This window comes from Galeopterus variegatus, unplaced genomic scaffold (genome assembly GCF_000696425.1).
Source record: "Galeopterus variegatus unplaced genomic scaffold, G_variegatus-3.0.2 Scaffold1936, whole genome shotgun sequence".
Classification (NCBI taxonomy): domain Eukaryota; kingdom Metazoa; phylum Chordata; class Mammalia; order Dermoptera; family Cynocephalidae; genus Galeopterus; species Galeopterus variegatus.
The window spans coordinates 32,235-49,012 of record NW_007728047.1 but is presented as its reverse complement, the minus strand read 5'-3'; the positions used below and the strand labels follow the sequence as shown (position 1 = coordinate 49,012).

Genomic DNA, 16,778 nt, shown 5'->3' with positions numbered 1-16,778 from the left:
TAAAAGGAAATAGAAAAACACACATCCCGATCCCATTAGCTAATCCAAAGGCACCAGGCTCAGAGTTATTCTAATAAAGAAAGGCATTTTTCTTAAAGGGGTTAATATTAAATAAAACACCTTTCTTTATTAGAATACTTACTCCAAAGGCACTGTAGAGAAAATGGGGAAAATACATGCTAGGGTCACATTTTTAGCCAAGCCAACTATGGTGGGCTAAGAACATACTGGACTAGCACAGCTGGTTAGGAACATAATTCTTCTCTATAACCCCAAGTAGATGTCTGTATATATAACCTCAGTGCTTCTCTCTATATAGTTAGAATACAGGATTGGAAAATATTCCTGTTTCCCCAAAACTTTATCCCTTTCTCTTGGGATGTCAAAAGTAGAATGGGAAACAAGAAAGAAGTGCAAATCAGGGATTCTCCAGGAATAGAACCAGATCTGAAGTGAGAGCCAATAGCTCTGCCTCAATGGATAAGGGCAAGTATACCAAGAGGACTCAATAAAAAAGGCATCTGTTCGTGGGACAAGGGAATATAGCAGTGGCAAAGGATGAGGCTGCTCATTACACATTAGAGCTTGAATTTTGCAAGACAAGTCCTAATGACCTTTTCCACCTAAATCAAACACTTTTCTGTCTATTAGAACAATCCTGGCATGTACTTTCTCTTGCTACCAGAGGCAGACAGTGAACAAGGCAATGTTAAACCAAATACCTTGGGAAGCCAGGGCCAAAACGGCAGTACTTCTGTACTCATCCAGTTTCCCCAAGACAGTGATGGCCAAATGTTCAAAATGTAGATTTTCTGATGATCTTCTGACTAACCTGGATTAGTACATTACTCCCCTGAGAGTTAGAGAATCTAGGTTGAGTCTTAGCAGGAAAGAGATCTGTTTTCCGTCTCTACAAACAGAGCTAATCTCTAGTCATGTCTTTTTACTTCACTAAAAATACAAATAAGGTAATTAGGGAAAGCCACTCAGATTCAATTCTGAGCACTGGACTGGGTTGTGTGTATGTTAGAGAGATGGCGGTAAAGGACAAAGAACATTCACACCTTATACTCCTGTAAAATTAGAGATGATTTAGTTTTTACAAGTAGATTTAGTGCTGGCAAAAAGTCCAGTTCGCTGGGTCTGGGTTTTGGGTAGACAGCCCTGTGGAAGACGTGACAATAAACATCAGTAAGCCTCATTGTTACCTATTTATCAACGGATTATAATCTTCCAAAGAACTGGGAAGTTGCCATAGTTACTGACAAAGTGGATGATGGAATTTGGTGTACTGATATTCGCTTCAGAAATATAAACTGGGGCCGAAAAGTATAAAGCAGTTAGAGAAGATCAGCTTCTAAACATTAGAGTTCTGGACTAGTATCCAAATAGGGGAAGAAGTTACCCCCTTAAGAGTCCATGATTTTAGATGACCTAGATTTTTACCAAAGCTCAGTCTGAAAAGCAGCAGCTTAAAAGAAGGTCTAGAGAGGGCTGCACATGCTCACTAGATCCTTCAAACTATTATCTGCAGTTTTATGTAGTTTGATGCTCCACAGTACTAATAAGGGCATCATTCTTAGCAGTAAATCTGAATTAGGGCTCCAAATAGAACACTACTCAGAGAGGAAGGGCTGACATTTATAGAGAGCTGGTATGGTATAGTGAAAAGAACACTGGGCAAGGAATCAGCTCCAGTTTTGTCACTAATAGCCGTGTAAACTTGGGCTATCCACTTAATCTCTCTGCTTCTGTTTTCTTAGATGTAAACCAACTGACTAAATCAGGATGTTCAGAGAACTGAATCAGAAAAAGTATACCTTGGCAAATGTTAAGCACTGTGCATTAACTCACAAAGGTGTTAGTTTAAAGCTCCTATTTATCCTAGGCATTCTGGGATGATCTATTACCCTGAAGTGTAGACTATGAAGCAGACATTTTATTTTTTTTAATGGGTGGGGAAGGGGGTCTACCTATCTCTACCACTACCACCAATGCAAAGCCCTTTCAGCCAGGGATTTTCAGATGGACCTCAGGGTGGGACAGTCTAGGAAGAAAGAGTACAGAGAGATGGAAAGTCCTCCATTCTAAGAATGGGAAATCTCACTATCTCAGTTTCCACATGGTCTAACTAGCTTTAGAAAGGACAATAAGGAAGGAACAGCTAAAGTATCAGGAATGAGATCTCTAATCTGAGTTAGTCACAAAGCACCTATTCAAGTTTAGGATTTAAAAAAGACAGAAATCCTTTGGAAAGGGTCAGACATTAATTCTAGTGTTAAATACTCAAGTTCTCTATACTCTATAGTTTTTTCTATTGGCATAATGGAAAGAATATACTTAAAATGAGTTGGCACCAGGACAGGGGCCTAAAAGTAGTACTCCTCTCACCACTGCCTTGTATTATCCTCTGGGGTGAAACTGAGAGACTGACATGAAAGGGAAATTCTTATGATTGCCTTGTGGGAAAATGGAGAATATTGGGCACTGGGGAAGTTAATAGAGCAGCTTTCACCAGTATTAAAAGCAAGTCATGGACAGTCATATAAAGAACATGCTCTAAGCTCATTCTAAGGCAGACAGGTCCCTTTAGGTCCTTTCTGAGGTCATCTTACACATTACATTGTCTCAAAGAGGAAACTACATAGAGGTGTTTGTACATGTGTTTATATGTGTATATGTACTACTTTTTCTTAAAGACACAAAACATTTCCAATGCTAGGTCAGGGAAAAACTGTCTACATCTTCCCATAGATTCAGAAAAGGTAGCCAGAAGACACCTATTCTTTTACCTTACTTATAAATATAAGCTTTAATCAAAAATGCCCAATTCCAGCAAACTTCTTTTTTTTTTTTACCTTTTTGTCTTTTTTCGTGACCGGCAACGGATCACAACCCTCAGTGTTGCGCCCCCACCTTGCTCAGCCAGTGAGCGGCCGGTCTGTATGTGGGATCCTAACCCTCTGCGGGAGTGCCGCCGTGCTCCCAAGCGGCGCACTGTAGCAGTGCACCACCGGGCCAGCCCACCAGCAATCTTCTGAGAGGGAGCAGTACCTATCCCAGACACACCTATTTGGTTCCCTTTACTACCTATTCAAGACTCAAAATGAAATCAGCAATAATAAAAATGAAGTCATTGAGCAGGAGCCATTTTTTTTTTAATGGGGACAAATATCCAATATTGCAGAAACCACAAATTAAATTATTCCACAAGCAGCCATGCATGGAGCAAACCCACTCCGCTGAAAAAAATACAGCAAAACAAATAAAATTAAAAATAAAAAGGAGAAATATAGATCACACAGAGGTACCTAAAAATCTGCCTTCTCTTGTGAGAGCTAGAAGAAAAGGCTTCTTTGGAGAGTCTGTTGGTTAACATCAAAGAAAAGCATCATTACAGGATTATATTAACCTCACTGACAAAGCTTAATAAGAAGCAGGGAACATGCTAAGTGGTACTAACCTGATGTCATTTAGATATCCGTTCTGGCCAGTCTAGGTGAAGGGGAGAAAATGGAAAATAACTTATAAGAAAACAGCATGGCATAACCAAAAAGGATGTCCATGATGCTATGAATACCCAAGGTCCTCAAACAAAAGCTCACCCAACCATCAGGGAGGGAGGGAGCAGGGACAGATGACCCACCCCCACATACCCCATCTGACTTCTCACCTTTAATGGGAAAGAGCATTCAGTGTTTTTAGGCTTCCCACAGAGTGTTTTAAAAAGAGAGGTTGGTAAAGGTAGGAGTACAGAAAGGAGGAAGAGGAAAGTATTAACCTAATTATTATTTCCTTTTTAGCTCTAAGTTTATTGCTCTAAAAGTAAGCTGAGAGTAATAATTGGTGTGCTTGGTCCTAAAGAGTACGTTCAAAAGAAAGGAAAAGGGAGACAAGAGAAAAAAATACTTCATTTTTCGGAAATTATCTTCAATTGCTATTCTACTTCTGTCCTGTACACTGGCCAAAATGAAAGACATTCTGACCTGAGACCCAAGGAGCTGGGATATTGGGGAAGCACATACTTTTCAGAGCCTAGAAAAAAATGAGAAAATTAAAAGCCTAAAACATTCCCTTTGGGGATCATTTCCTGACAAAGCCACTGAGCTGAGTGAAGTGAGCATCATGGTGGACTCCCAAGCCTTAGAAAAAGGTACCACAAGTGTCCAGCTGCTGAGCAGAGTGAGCTCCACACAGAGCAGAGCCTATGTTGGGAAGCTTTCCCAATACACAGCTCAGATTCCAGAGAAGGCTGCAGCAGCAGCATTTCCATCCAAACACCCTTCTTGCCACTTCCCTTTCTTTTTGGCCTGCCTCCTGCCCCCATCCTCAACCCCCAAAACTAGAACTCCACCCTTAATCAACTCCTTTTGACTGGCCAGGCTACTTTCCACATGGAATCTTTGGAGTATGATGGGCTGTGGCCATTTTTTCTTGTCTAGACCTTCTGAGATTCCCGATGTCTCTACCACGACAAGAGTTAGGAAGTGCTGAAATGAAAGTGATAAATCCACAAGGATTTAACAAAGAATACATATATTAGTAGAGGCTTGAGAGACTAGAAATCAGGAGAAAAAAGGAGAGAAGAGGTAACTTTGCCTTTGTTATGGTAGGTAGATATATTCCAGTGTTGTTGGTAATTAGTCCCAATACCCTATAAAAGATGCCTCTGCTTTTAGAACATCTGTGGATTTTCTGATGGCTGGCATGGTGGGGCAGTCATTTTTAATGTGTCAGTGAAGCAGAGGAGCACATCACAGATAGTCAGACAGGCTATGATGTCACTGGTACTTCTTAAAGACCCCAGAGCAGAGCAAACTATTGGGAAGTAGTTTACATTAGAGGTCAAAAGCACGAACTCTGGAGCCATACTACCTGAATTCAAATACCAGCTCTTTTGCTAACTAGCAGTGTGACCTTAGGTGGTTACTTAACCTCTCTATGCCTCAGTTCCTCATTTATAAAATGGGGAAAATAATATAACCTACCTCCACAAGTCTCATGTGAGGATTAAAGTGCACAGAACAGTGCCTGAAAGACACAAGGGGTCTTTAGAAAGTTCATGTTAGGATTAGTATTATCTTTTCATTCCATTTTTCCACTAACTTTCTGAAATACCCTTGTATAAGTGTTTGCTATTATTCTCACCAACTTTCTCTTCTGTCCACAATTTGGGGTTATCACTGGTCACAGTTCCAAAGATTAAGAGCTAAAAGCTACGGTATGACAACTCTCAGTACAAATGACATCTCTCCTCTCAATCCACCCAAGTGGTTTGCAGATAAAGGTAGTACCCTTTTTGGGCCATGGTTGGATAATTTGGAAGATGGACTTTCCTGGCTGAGAAATGAAGTCTATATAAACAGAAGGTAAGAAAATTCCTTCTCCTTGGACTTTGGGCCAGAAGGCTTGTCATATATGGATCTGCAGTGAGGATCCCTGGAAGCATTTGCATCTCCTGAGACAATGGAGAAAGTACATTGAGGAGTTCAGTTTTTAGTTGGAGACAATATGAGGAAACTTCAAAAAGTGTGTGGGAAAATGGAATTAAAAGATGAAAATAAAAAATATAAACTGTGGGCCGGCCTGTGGCTCACTCGGTAGAGTGCGGTGCTGATAACACCAAGGCCACGGGTTCGGATCCCATATAGGGATGGCCAAAATAAGCTCCATCGAGTTCAAGACACTTTTGTAAGCAATAATACCAGCCATTTAGTCCATACCTAAATAACTGAGGGTCCTGGGAATTTAACCATGTCAATGCAGCCTTTTTCAGATTGTTAACTAAAGAAAAAATGAGTGAAAATTGGGTGAATAAAAATTTTTTTAATATTAGGAGACAAAAAGAAGTCAGGAGTCAAATCAGGACTATAAGGTGGATGCCTGATGATTATGATTTCCCATCGAAACTCTTGCAAAATTGTGGTGGAGAAGGTCTCTCTTGTGAAGCTTTCACTAAGGCTTTCTGCTAAAGCTTTGGCTAACTTTCTCAAAACACTCTCATAATAAGCAGACGTTACCATTCTTTGATACTCCAGACATTTAACAAGCAAAATGCCGTGAGCATCCCAAAAAACTGTCATCATGACCTTTGCTCTTGACTGGTGGGCCGGACTATTTCCACCTCTTGGTGGCCACTGCTTTGATTGTGCTTTGTCTTCAGCATCATACTGGTAAAGCCATGTTTCATTTCCTGTTACAATTCTTTGAAGAAATGCTTCAGGAACTTGTTTAAAATTTCCATTGAGGGCCGGCCTGTGGCTCACTCGGTAGAGTGCGGTGCTGATAGCACCAAGGCTGCGGGTTCGGATCCCATATAGGGATGGCCGGTTTGCTCACTGGCTGAGCGTGGTGCTGACAGCACCAAGCCAAGGGTTGAGATCCCCTTACCGGTCATCTTTTTAAAAAAAAAAAAAAAAAAATTTCCATTGAAAGTTCTGCTTATCTGCAGCTGATCTGGGCGCAACAGTTTTGGCATCCATTGAGTGGAAAGCTTGCTCAACTGTAATTTTTCAGTCAGAACTGTGTAAGTTAAGCTGAACCAGTTGAGATGTCCATGGTGTTGACTATTGTTTTTTCTGTTAATCATTGGTCCTCTTCAATTAGGGCATGAACAAGATTAACTTTTTCTTGCAAATTGATGTGGATGATCTGCTGCTGCAGGCTTCATCTTCAACACTGTTTGATCCCTTCTTAAGACAAGTTATCCATTTTTAAACTACTGATGTCTTTAGGGCACAATCCCCAAAAACGTTTCATAAAGCATCAATGCTTTTACCATTCTTCCACCCAAGCTTCACCATAAATTTGACGTTTGTTTTTGCTTCAACTTTAGCAGAATTCACATTGCTCTGATAGAGCTCTTTTCAAACTGATGTCTTATCCTTCTTAGTGCCTCAAACTAGATCCTGTTCTGACATGTTATAACGAATTAGTATGAGTTTATTCTGTTGAAAAAAAATTTTTGAAATCCATGCATAATTTTTTCATACTATGTATTTTCCATGAACTTTCTGAAGACCCCCTGTATTTTTTTTTTTTTTTTAAAGATGACTGGTAAGGGGATCTTAACCCTTGACTTGGTGTTGTCAGCACCATGCTCTCCCAAGTGAGCTAACTGGCCATCCGTATATAGGGATCCGAACCCATGGCCTTGGTGTTATCAGCACCGCACTCTCCTGAGTAAGCCACGGGCCGGCCCTGACCCCCTGTATTTTTCTGAGGGAGATGACAAGGAAAAGATATACAATTTTTTTTTTGTCTTACTGAGAGAGGGGAGAATGAGGGAATGGGAGGAGAGTAGTGTTCATCTAAGTATACTGATTAAAACTGACTATCTTTTGACAATGAAGAGAGAGTGGCTTTCCCTCCTTTGTTCCTTACCTGCTTGTGAGATGGTGCTGCTAGCTGAATCCTGGAGATTTGTTTTTCTGTTAACTACCTATACCCTTTCCTGAATTTCTGCTATACTTCTCTTCAATCAGGTAGCCAAAGGCAACCAGATACAGGGGTACCAAGTATATTTGATATGGCCCACAATGCTTAAGAATAAAGTTGTCTAAAGTGATTCACATTACTTTTTGGTTCATGGAGCCAGTCCTGTTCTAGGAAGCAAGATAAGAATTATAGGAAGAAAGAGACTTCCTATCAGTTAGAGACTGGAGGGAATAGTGTACCCTCTGTGCATGTAAGAATGTGGAATTTGCAGAGGATGGATGCCAGACCTGTGCTCTAACAATCACCAACATATCCTAAAAATGAGGCTGGTCAAATAAGATGAATGTATAGCCTGTGTGGAGAGTAAGTCTTCCACTTAGAAACAAAGATGCCTAAAATGGATAGTGGGAGTAAAAGAGGGTAAGCGGGAGGAGGTTTGATAGGCAAGATTCAGGGCCCTTCCATAAGCCCTGCCAAAACCATTTCTATTTTCAGTCTAGTCATATTTACCAAATTCAGCCACTCCAAGTTTTAGTTCTCTATGTATACCATATGGCAGAATGTATTACAAATAATACAAATAAAAATCTGCAGCTTCCCAATAAGCCATATGTAATTTTAGAGATCAAATCCGGGGCTGGCTGATGTTGGTTTAAAAAAAAAACCCAAAAACATTTATGGAAGGTTCAATCCATTCACAGTTCCAAAGATTAAGAGCTAAAAGCTATGGGCTGACAACTCTCAGAAGCTACACTTACCTCTCGGGCAAATATTCTCTCTCGGACCCTTTGATATTCCTCCTCTCTCTCTTCTATTGACTTGCTCCTCCTTCCATCCTGCAATGGAACTCTGATCTAGATCGATGAGCAGAATTAATCTAGTTAAGTTCTCCTCGTACTGCAAGCTCACTGCACACCAGCAAGGAAGAGAAACCGGGAAAGTTTATAGTTGCCATCAAAAAAATGGGAAAAAAAAAAAAAAAGAAAAGAAATAAAAATTCCAGTCCTGGACAGGTTTCACTGGGTACATCTGACCATGCAGTTTGGGAGATCAGTTTTTCTGGATGGTTGGGAACTCTCCATCTCTCCACCCTCCACCCCCCACAACACAGAGTACCAAGAACAACTACTATTTATAAAGATTAGGTTGCTTCCCTGTAGTAATCAGGTACTCTTCAGTCAGTAAGGATCAAGAAAATAGCCCTGGGAAAATAAACAACATTGCTTTAGAGGGAGAGCAAAGGATAGAAGGACACTAGAGAGGGAGAAGAAACAGAGGAGGAGGTTTACAGAACTAGCATTTTATTCCTTCTTTAGTTACTAACGCCATGGCCTGAAGACCAAAGGCATACACAGCTCAGCAAAGAGGGCCTTGGGAATGAAATCCCAAGGGCGAAGCTAAACCCAAAGTCTAAGCATTTTTCTTCATCTTAACTATAGCAACTGAAGGGAGGTAAGAAGAGACAGAAATTACAGAAATAGGGAAGAAGAAAGAGAACAGCAACACAAAGAGGAAAGAAAAAAGAACAGAATAGAAAGATGGGCAGAGAAAAGAACAGACAAATAAGGTATAGTAGAGGGAGGAGAGAGACAGAGATAGAAAGGGAAAAGAAGAAAATGGAGGATAGAGAACTTTATATTCTCTGAAAAATGTAGTGAGGTTACTAGAAGGGATGGCTGGGCAGATCACCACCTCTGACTAGCCTACCATCTAACTCCTCATCACTGTCCTTTCCTTTCTTGGCCTGTGATTTGTGAATCCTGTCCTGGGCAGGGGGTAGCAGAGTATCCATTTCCATACTGCTCTTGAATGCAAGGAGCTCTGAGGCAAAAAACTCATCAAATGAATGGCACCAGGTTTTAAAGGATTCTGACCTTGAATCCAGAGGCTTTGAAAGCTTCAGATAAAGCAATCAAAAAGACTGCTCCTCCAGGCTGATCTTCCTGATCTTGACCAATCTCCAAAGGTAGCCACAACTTCAGGAGTATCAACTTTGACTAGATTTAGTTTTCACTAGCCCTAAAAACCTAAATTCTACACAATGTCATTTTACAAATTCCATTCCAAGAAGACACAGGACCTCAAGGAGCTATATTGCCATCAGCCCCCAGCAGTGGTAAACCAATGGCAGACAGAAAGAGCATAATGGGATTTGAGGTCAGGCAGGATCTCAGCTCTGCCACCTCCCAGTAATGTGAAATTAGGCAAGTAACTTAACATCTCTTAGCCTCAGTTTTCTAATTGTAAAGTGGAGCTAATAACTCCCATCTACACTGGGTTGTGGAGAAGATTAAAAGAGATAATGCATATAACATGTTTAGAGCCTGGTTCAGGGAAAACACTCAATAGAAGAGCAACTGCTATGCTTATTATTATTATCACAGACAGAAAATACACAGAGCCTACCCTATTATGGATCAAACCTGAAGGTGAGAGATGAAAAGTTTACAATAGGGACAGATTCTACTTCGCCCCAATGTGCCTATAGGCCTGAATAATTCCTGATCCACAGAAAAAGGGTTTTGGGAAAATGGAGAGAAGGGCATCAGGATGGAAAGGCTCTTTCTTGTTTTTTAGATTTTATCTTTTGTATGTTTCTTAGTTTTCAATCAGACCCAACATGTTTGTCCACAATAGATAATGGCACTTTTCTCAAAAGGACTCCCTCAAATACTCAGGTAGCAAGCAGGAAAAGTCCTGGTCTCAAGACCATTTAATCTCCCAAGAAAACTAATTTTGACTCTAGAGGTAAAATATTATTGTAGTTATCATTAATTAGCAAGACTCATATTGGCTCTACCCAACCATACTCTTCAAATCTAATCTAATCCTTTTTGAAGGCTAAGCAGAAGCAGGCTGGATCTAAACTCTCTATTTAGCTAGGAAAACTAACCCCCAAACAATCACTTACTATCTAAAGGGTGGGCCAGAGGTCAGGTAACAGCCAAGCTCATAAATGAAGGGAGGGACAGGTTGCTTATTTCTTATTCCCACAATAGTGGATCACAAAAGGGATACTGCCTGAGGTTCCCAGCATCAAAAGTCAAATTAACTCACTCACCTTGGTGGCAGGAGTTGGGAAAAGATTAAGGAGTTTGCAGAAAGTGATCAGAAACACCTTTATAATTAGGTAAATTAGATCACAACTATGCCAGTTCAACTCTAGCCTTGAGCTAGGATAAGAGTGGAAGTGAGATAAAGTAGCTTTTGGTGGTTCCCAAAGAAATCCCTAACTATTAAAGAAAAAAAGAATGAAACCATCAGCTAGATCAAGGCTGAGGCAGGGAGGGTCCCTGCTTTGTCCAAAATGATGTGGAGTTAGAAGTCAGTGGCAGACCCAAGGAGTTCTAGGCCAAATGAGATCACCCAGCAAACCTCAGCACCATGTCTCTCTGGGGCTAAGAGGGTGGCATCCAGCTCCACAAGTATAGTCAGTCCTCAACATTAGGCCAAAGCCAACTCGGTATAACTCAGTATATTTTTCCATACTAAGATATTTTCAGTTTTCTCCATCCCACAAAAATTCTTCTCCCTTCCCAGTTTCTCTTATTGCAATCTCTCTCTATAGGTCAACCCCTTTCCATCCTTCACCTGGTTATCATCTCGGTCCATACTGGCATCATCTCTCTTGAGAATGAATCTCTGCTGAAATTCTGTATTCTTCTCATCCTTTATATGTTCTGAGAACCTCTGTTCAGGGCTGGGATTTGGAGAGAAATGTGGAAAGAAGGGAGTAAAGAGACCCTTTTGTTAGGAAGGAGACCTCCTAGGCCGTTCTCTTAAATTCCACAACTCCTACTCAGGGAATTTCTGGAGTCAGACAACAAAAATGTCACATGAACGTTGTAATCTATAACTTCTCTTCCTTCAAAGTTATACCTATCCTACCAGTGAAAGTTAAGAGAGGACAGGGCCAGCCTTTATCTCAGGAAGAGTAGGAATTAATGATATAACCCCGCCCATTCCATCCCCCAGAAGAGATATCTTGATGCTACACATTCCTCTTCCACCCCAGCAGGTTATCCCAGGAAAGTCTTCCCAATCCATGGTTTCTTGCCTTACATTCTTGTGTTACTGGTTTTGTTGATGATGACAGCTTTCCCAGTTTGATCAACATTGTGGTCCATCCCAAAATAGGCAGCTACCCGGTGTAACAGCATCCGGTGATATGAGGTCATCTGAGGGAACTTCTTGAACTGGTTACTGAAGGGGAAACCCAGGGGAAAAAAGTGAAATAAGGCAAACAACAGCAATAACAACCAATTATAATTTTTCTTAATGAATGTCTAAAGTGGAGAACTTCTTAGGAGAAACAGACATATTATAAAGATAGATATTTACTCAAAGGGAACCAAAAAGGTTTCTCTCAGCTTCTTTGTCTATAGTATTTCGCAGATCACTCTGACCCACTATCCTCATTAAGACTACTTCTTAAGCTCTAGGTCTCTCCTACCTGGATGATATTCAACAAAGAAAAAAGGGAGAAATTTAAGAATACTAAAATCTGGGACAAGGGCTAGCTACTAAAAAGATATGAATTCCTTTTCAACTCAAGTCTATGAAATACCTTAAAAACCTCACTTTGTTTTCACACGTATACTTTTTAATTCATTCTGATTTCTCTCTAACTCCTTTTGCTCCCCAGTGAGTAATTACTTCAAAATTCACATTTTCAGAGAAAGACAAAAGAGGGATGTCCTACAATTGTACCTAAATTTCTCTCCAGTGCCCCCTCCCACCTCTAAATGTGTATTTTATACAAGTAACTTACTTGTTGTCATTAATAAATTCCAGAATCTCCTGTTCTAATTTTAGCAGCATCATTCTGTCCCTGTTTAAAAAAAGATTAAAAAAAAAACAAAACAAAAAGCAGCCCTCCCATAGACATTGAAAGCAGGGATTGAAAACACAAGTTGTTCACTACAGAAGCTGAAGGGAGGGATATTTCCAACCCCCAATAATGGACTGTAATGCAAGGGCTACTGTCTCACTAGCCTATCCTATGGTATTCTGAAAAACAATCCAAATATACTACTTGCAGATCCCTCTTAATCATGTACTTTGTTATTCATATCACAAATCTAATTCTGTTAGTAGCATATTCATATAAAGAAATACTTTATGCTTATGAATCTAATCATTATTTTACACTCCCCCTGATAATTTATAGAATTTTAAAGCAATTATTATGTACAAATCAATTATTTTTTCTTTTGTGCTTTTTAATCAGTGTACTCTCAAGCCTTCATTTCTTTGCCTCTACATTCTTCTTCCACAGAATTTTTCTCAACTCTTCTGAAAGCAGAAAGCTCAGTGTGAGGGTATTCTGAATCCCTCACAGAATATAAAATTATACTTGACAAATATTGGGGGGAGGGAGGATGGGCATCTTAGACTCTAATAATGAAAAAATTCTGAGAAGCCGCTTGGCCTCTTAGAATCCTGCTGGCCCCTATCTTCTTTCCCTCTTAAACTAATCATGTTATTACCTTGGGTTCTTTTTCAGTGTATTTACAAGAAATTCATGTAGGTCAATTCCAGTGGAGTCCGTATATTCTTGGCTGGAATCTAGAACCACCACAACAAAAGAAATTTAAAATAAATGAAACTGCATGGTATCTAATCCCAAGCAGAAGCCCACAACCTAATCAGGAGAGATGAGAATAGGAAAGTAGAATCAAACTTCAGGAGTTTTAGCATAAAATCCAGAATAATCTTGACTTCCCAGCCCCCCAAAATTCCCCATCACAATGACAGAAGGAAGAATCTGGGCCATAGTGTTACATCAATATTACACTGAAAACCCACCTATCATCAATAAGCTTTTACTAGGGCCGGCCCATGGCTCACTTGGGAGAGTGCAGTGCTGATAACACCAAGGCCACGGGTTCAGATTCCTATATAGGGATGGCCAGTTAGCTTGCTTGGGGGAGCATGGTGCTGACAACACCAAGTCAAGGGTTGCGACCCCTTATCGGTCATCTTTAGAAAAAAAAAAAAATGAATGTTTTTACTGAATGTCCTGATAAAAACAAAGTAGATTTTATTCTAGTTAAGGAAAATAAATTCCAGGTAAGGGCAATCAGGGCTGAATTTTCTAGAATCTCAGTAAATATGCCCAAATATTATTTTTAATCCCGTGGTTGCCTTTTCTTGTAAGCTATCATTTTTATGGACTATGTCTTTTTGCTACCAGCTTAAGCATTTAAAACAAAAGAGAGTCTGGGGTCAGCCTGTGGCTCACTTGGGAGAGTGTGGTGCTGATAACACCAAGGCCACGGGTTCAGATCCCTACATAGGGATGGCTGGTTAGCTCACTTGGGAGAGCGTGGTGCTGACAACACTAAATCAAAGGTTAAGATCCCCTTACCGGTCATCTTTTTAAAAAAAAAAAAAAAAAGAGTCTAATAATTAGAGGCAAATGTGTATCATTTTTTTTTTTTTAAAGATGACCGGTAAGGGGATCTTAACCCTTGGTTGGTGTTGTCAGCACCACGCTCAGCCAGTGAGCCAACCGGCCATCCCTATATAGGACCCGAACCCATGGCCTTGGTATTATCAGCGCCACACTCTCCCGAGTGAGCCACAGGGTCGGCCCTATCATTTTTTAAAAAAGAAATCACTCCAGCCATCTCAAAAACAAAATATAAATGGTATCTGGAGGATCAGCTACTAGTGATTATTTATGTCATCACTTATTCCAGAGCACAAATGAAATCAGAATCGTCTATACTGTCCTCCCATGGGTAGTGTCAGTATAGAGGGAGTAGTTCTCTGTGGCATGTGAGCCCCTAAGGCAGGGTTGGTTAAAGAAGCAAAGAAAGCAACCTAGTGTGACACCTCCCAAAGAAACCAAGGCAGCAGGACACTATGAAATATTGGGCCAGTAAGGCCAGTGGGTGCCAGGCTTCAGGATGGAAGGAAAGGGCACTGCAAAGACAGGTCCTAGGCCAGATGAAACACAGGGGAAGTCTTTACCTCTGGACAGCATCTTCCTTGGGACCTTTTCTTTGTTTTTGTCCTTATCTTCCTTTTCAGAGACATCTTTTGTGGACTTTTCTTCCTCCTTGTCAGAGGGGCAACTGATGTGCAACTGAATTAAATCCTCAAACAAAGGGAAAGGGAGATATAATCAAAAAGGGGAAAGGATTTTAACTAGGTTGGCTGGTTAGTTCAGTTGGTTAGAGCACAGCCTTGTAACACCAAGGGTCAAGGTCAAGGGTTCGGTTTCCTGTACTGGCCAGCCACCAAAAAAAAAAAAAAAAGGACTTTAACTCTCTTGTAGCTCCATTGGAAACTCAAAGAAAGCAAATCTTGGGGTGGCAGCTTCCTCTTATAGAAGAGTATATTTTATTAATTAAATTGTATTAGTTTTCATTCCACTAAGAGGATAGAGGCCAAGTTTTTTCTGCCAGCAATTACAGGCTACTAAATGGAGAGCTCAAGTTACACTGGCTGTTTTTGGCTTAGGAATTGGATGGAAGTGGCTCTAACCAGGTGTGGGTGGGAAAACAAGACCAGCCCTGGGATTTCTCTGTTTGCATCATCCTGGGTGATCAAAATATGAAGACCTATACTTTATGTTCTCACCATGACCTGCTTTACTGCAACAGCTTTTGTTCGAAACACCTTCTACCCTGATTTCCAAGCGTGATGTTGATGCTATCATTGCTGTACTGCACTTTACCAAATAACCGCCAAACTCAAAAGCTACACTTAATCCTGCAAACAACCTACCTGGGTTTCTAATGGCCCATCAGCAAATGGAGTGGAGGACTCTTCACACACTGCCAGGCTGCGCACCAACTTCAGCTTGGAATTAGACTGGAAAAAACAAATATACATATATGAAGGTACTTCAAAAAGTTTGTGGAAAAATGGAATTAAAAAATATTACAAATATTTCCACGAACTTTTTGAAGACCCCTCATATAATCCTTTGGTGAACATTGGAAAGCTTTTGGCTGAAATGAAGGGCATCCTCTTTGGCTCTGTTGCTACTTCCATTAAATAGGGTTTTTTCAAACAGGTCCTACTTGCCAGTTTCTGAATCACTTGAAAGATAATTCTTCTGCTTACAACGGTAGACATGCACAAATAAAATGGCTATTTAGACAGATGGTAGGAAACCACTTCACTTAGCCCTCTTCTTTCTCTAGCCCAGTGCTCCAATTTCAGACTGGGAAGTTTACTGCAAATATGCAGCAGCAAAGCATGGTAGAAAGATACTGTGTTTGAACGCCTGGAGTTCTAGCTTCAACTCCTGGTTTTGTACTTACAAGCTATGAGATCCTGAGCAAATTACTTGACCTCTCTGGGGCTCTCCTTGTCCTCAAAAAAATTGGGATAAGAATACCTAAAATGTTGTTGTGAGACTTTGATCATATGAAGTATGTAAACATACATATCATTAAATAGTGCTTAGTATACAGTAGACAATAAATGTTAAATAACTCTAAACCTGAGGTGACAAAGGTATGGAAAGAAGTATCTAAGAAAATAGTAAAGAGAGAGATGAAAACTTTATAACACTTAGTATTTAATGCAATAAGAAAATTCACCTGCTTTCCTTCTGCTGGCTGTTGAACCCCCAAAAGATCTGAAATCCACTATGCAAATCACTGCTTACCTAGAGATCCCCAAAGCCAAAAAATTGTACAGTGACTTATCAGAAATCTACCTATAAACATTTACTCAGAGTTCTTACAATAAAACCAAGGTTTACAGTGAATACAAAAGCACAAAACATGGTATGTGTGCCCTAGGTAGTGAAGTATAATGAAAGAACTTGTAAGTCTGAAGAAATGACTTCAAGCCTAATTCTGCCACTTACTACTGAATGTCCTTTGTTAAGTCACTCAATCTCTATAGCCCAAGTTTCCTCATCTGCAAAATGGAGACAGTAACTGTCTTAGTTATCTCAAAAAGTTTGCGAGGAACTAAAGCAGCAGTGAACAATCTCTGTTTTGAACTTTAACATCAAGCCCATCACTGTGGATTAGGCCATGGAAGGCAAGACAAAGAGTCAATTTATCATACTTCCTGGCCTTCAAACCCAAGCCACATAATAGCTGGGCCACTCCCAAATTCTATCATTATTTTTCTAAGGGAAGGGGATGGGCACCTTTAATTATTACTTCTGGTGACAATTCTTCCCAATGCAAAGAAAGTTTAATATTTTACTATTCCCCACCTAAATTAGAAAGCTATCACATGGGCTGGCTAGTTAGTTCAGTTGGTTATAGAGTGGTGTTACGACACCAAGGTCAAGGGTTCAGATCCCTATACCAGCCAGCTGCCCCCCCCCCCCCAAGCTACGTAATAACTTCGTATAGCATACA

At 40.3% G+C, this 16,778-nt stretch overlaps 1 protein-coding gene across 9 annotated transcripts in view; it reads right to left on the bottom strand.

Moving 5' to 3' along the window:
- Nucleotides 1–16,778, bottom strand: part of R3HDM2 (R3H domain containing 2) — a 43,857-nt gene that overhangs the window by 25,220 nt on the left and 1,859 nt on the right. For 2 of the 9 annotated variants that reach the window (XM_008579655.1, XM_008579657.1), the window contains exons 2-9: nucleotides 15,175–15,261; nucleotides 14,416–14,542; nucleotides 12,927–13,005; nucleotides 12,209–12,268; nucleotides 11,500–11,640; nucleotides 11,029–11,137; nucleotides 8,196–8,291; nucleotides 3,464–3,495 (exon numbers count right to left, since the gene is read on the bottom strand). In XM_008579655.1, coding sequence (XP_008577877.1) covers nucleotides 3,464–3,495; nucleotides 8,196–8,291; nucleotides 11,029–11,137; nucleotides 11,500–11,640; nucleotides 12,209–12,268; nucleotides 12,927–13,005; nucleotides 14,416–14,428 — 530 coding nt within the window. In that variant the 5' untranslated portion in view covers nucleotides 14,429–14,542; nucleotides 15,175–15,261. Of the gene's footprint in view, nucleotides 1–3,311; nucleotides 3,366–3,463; nucleotides 3,496–8,195; nucleotides 8,292–11,028; nucleotides 11,138–11,499; nucleotides 11,641–12,208; nucleotides 12,269–12,926; nucleotides 13,006–14,415; nucleotides 14,543–15,174; nucleotides 15,262–16,778 lie in introns of those variants that run through there. The other 7 variants (XM_008579649.1, XM_008579651.1, XM_008579652.1 and 4 more) reach the window with 5 other exon arrangements.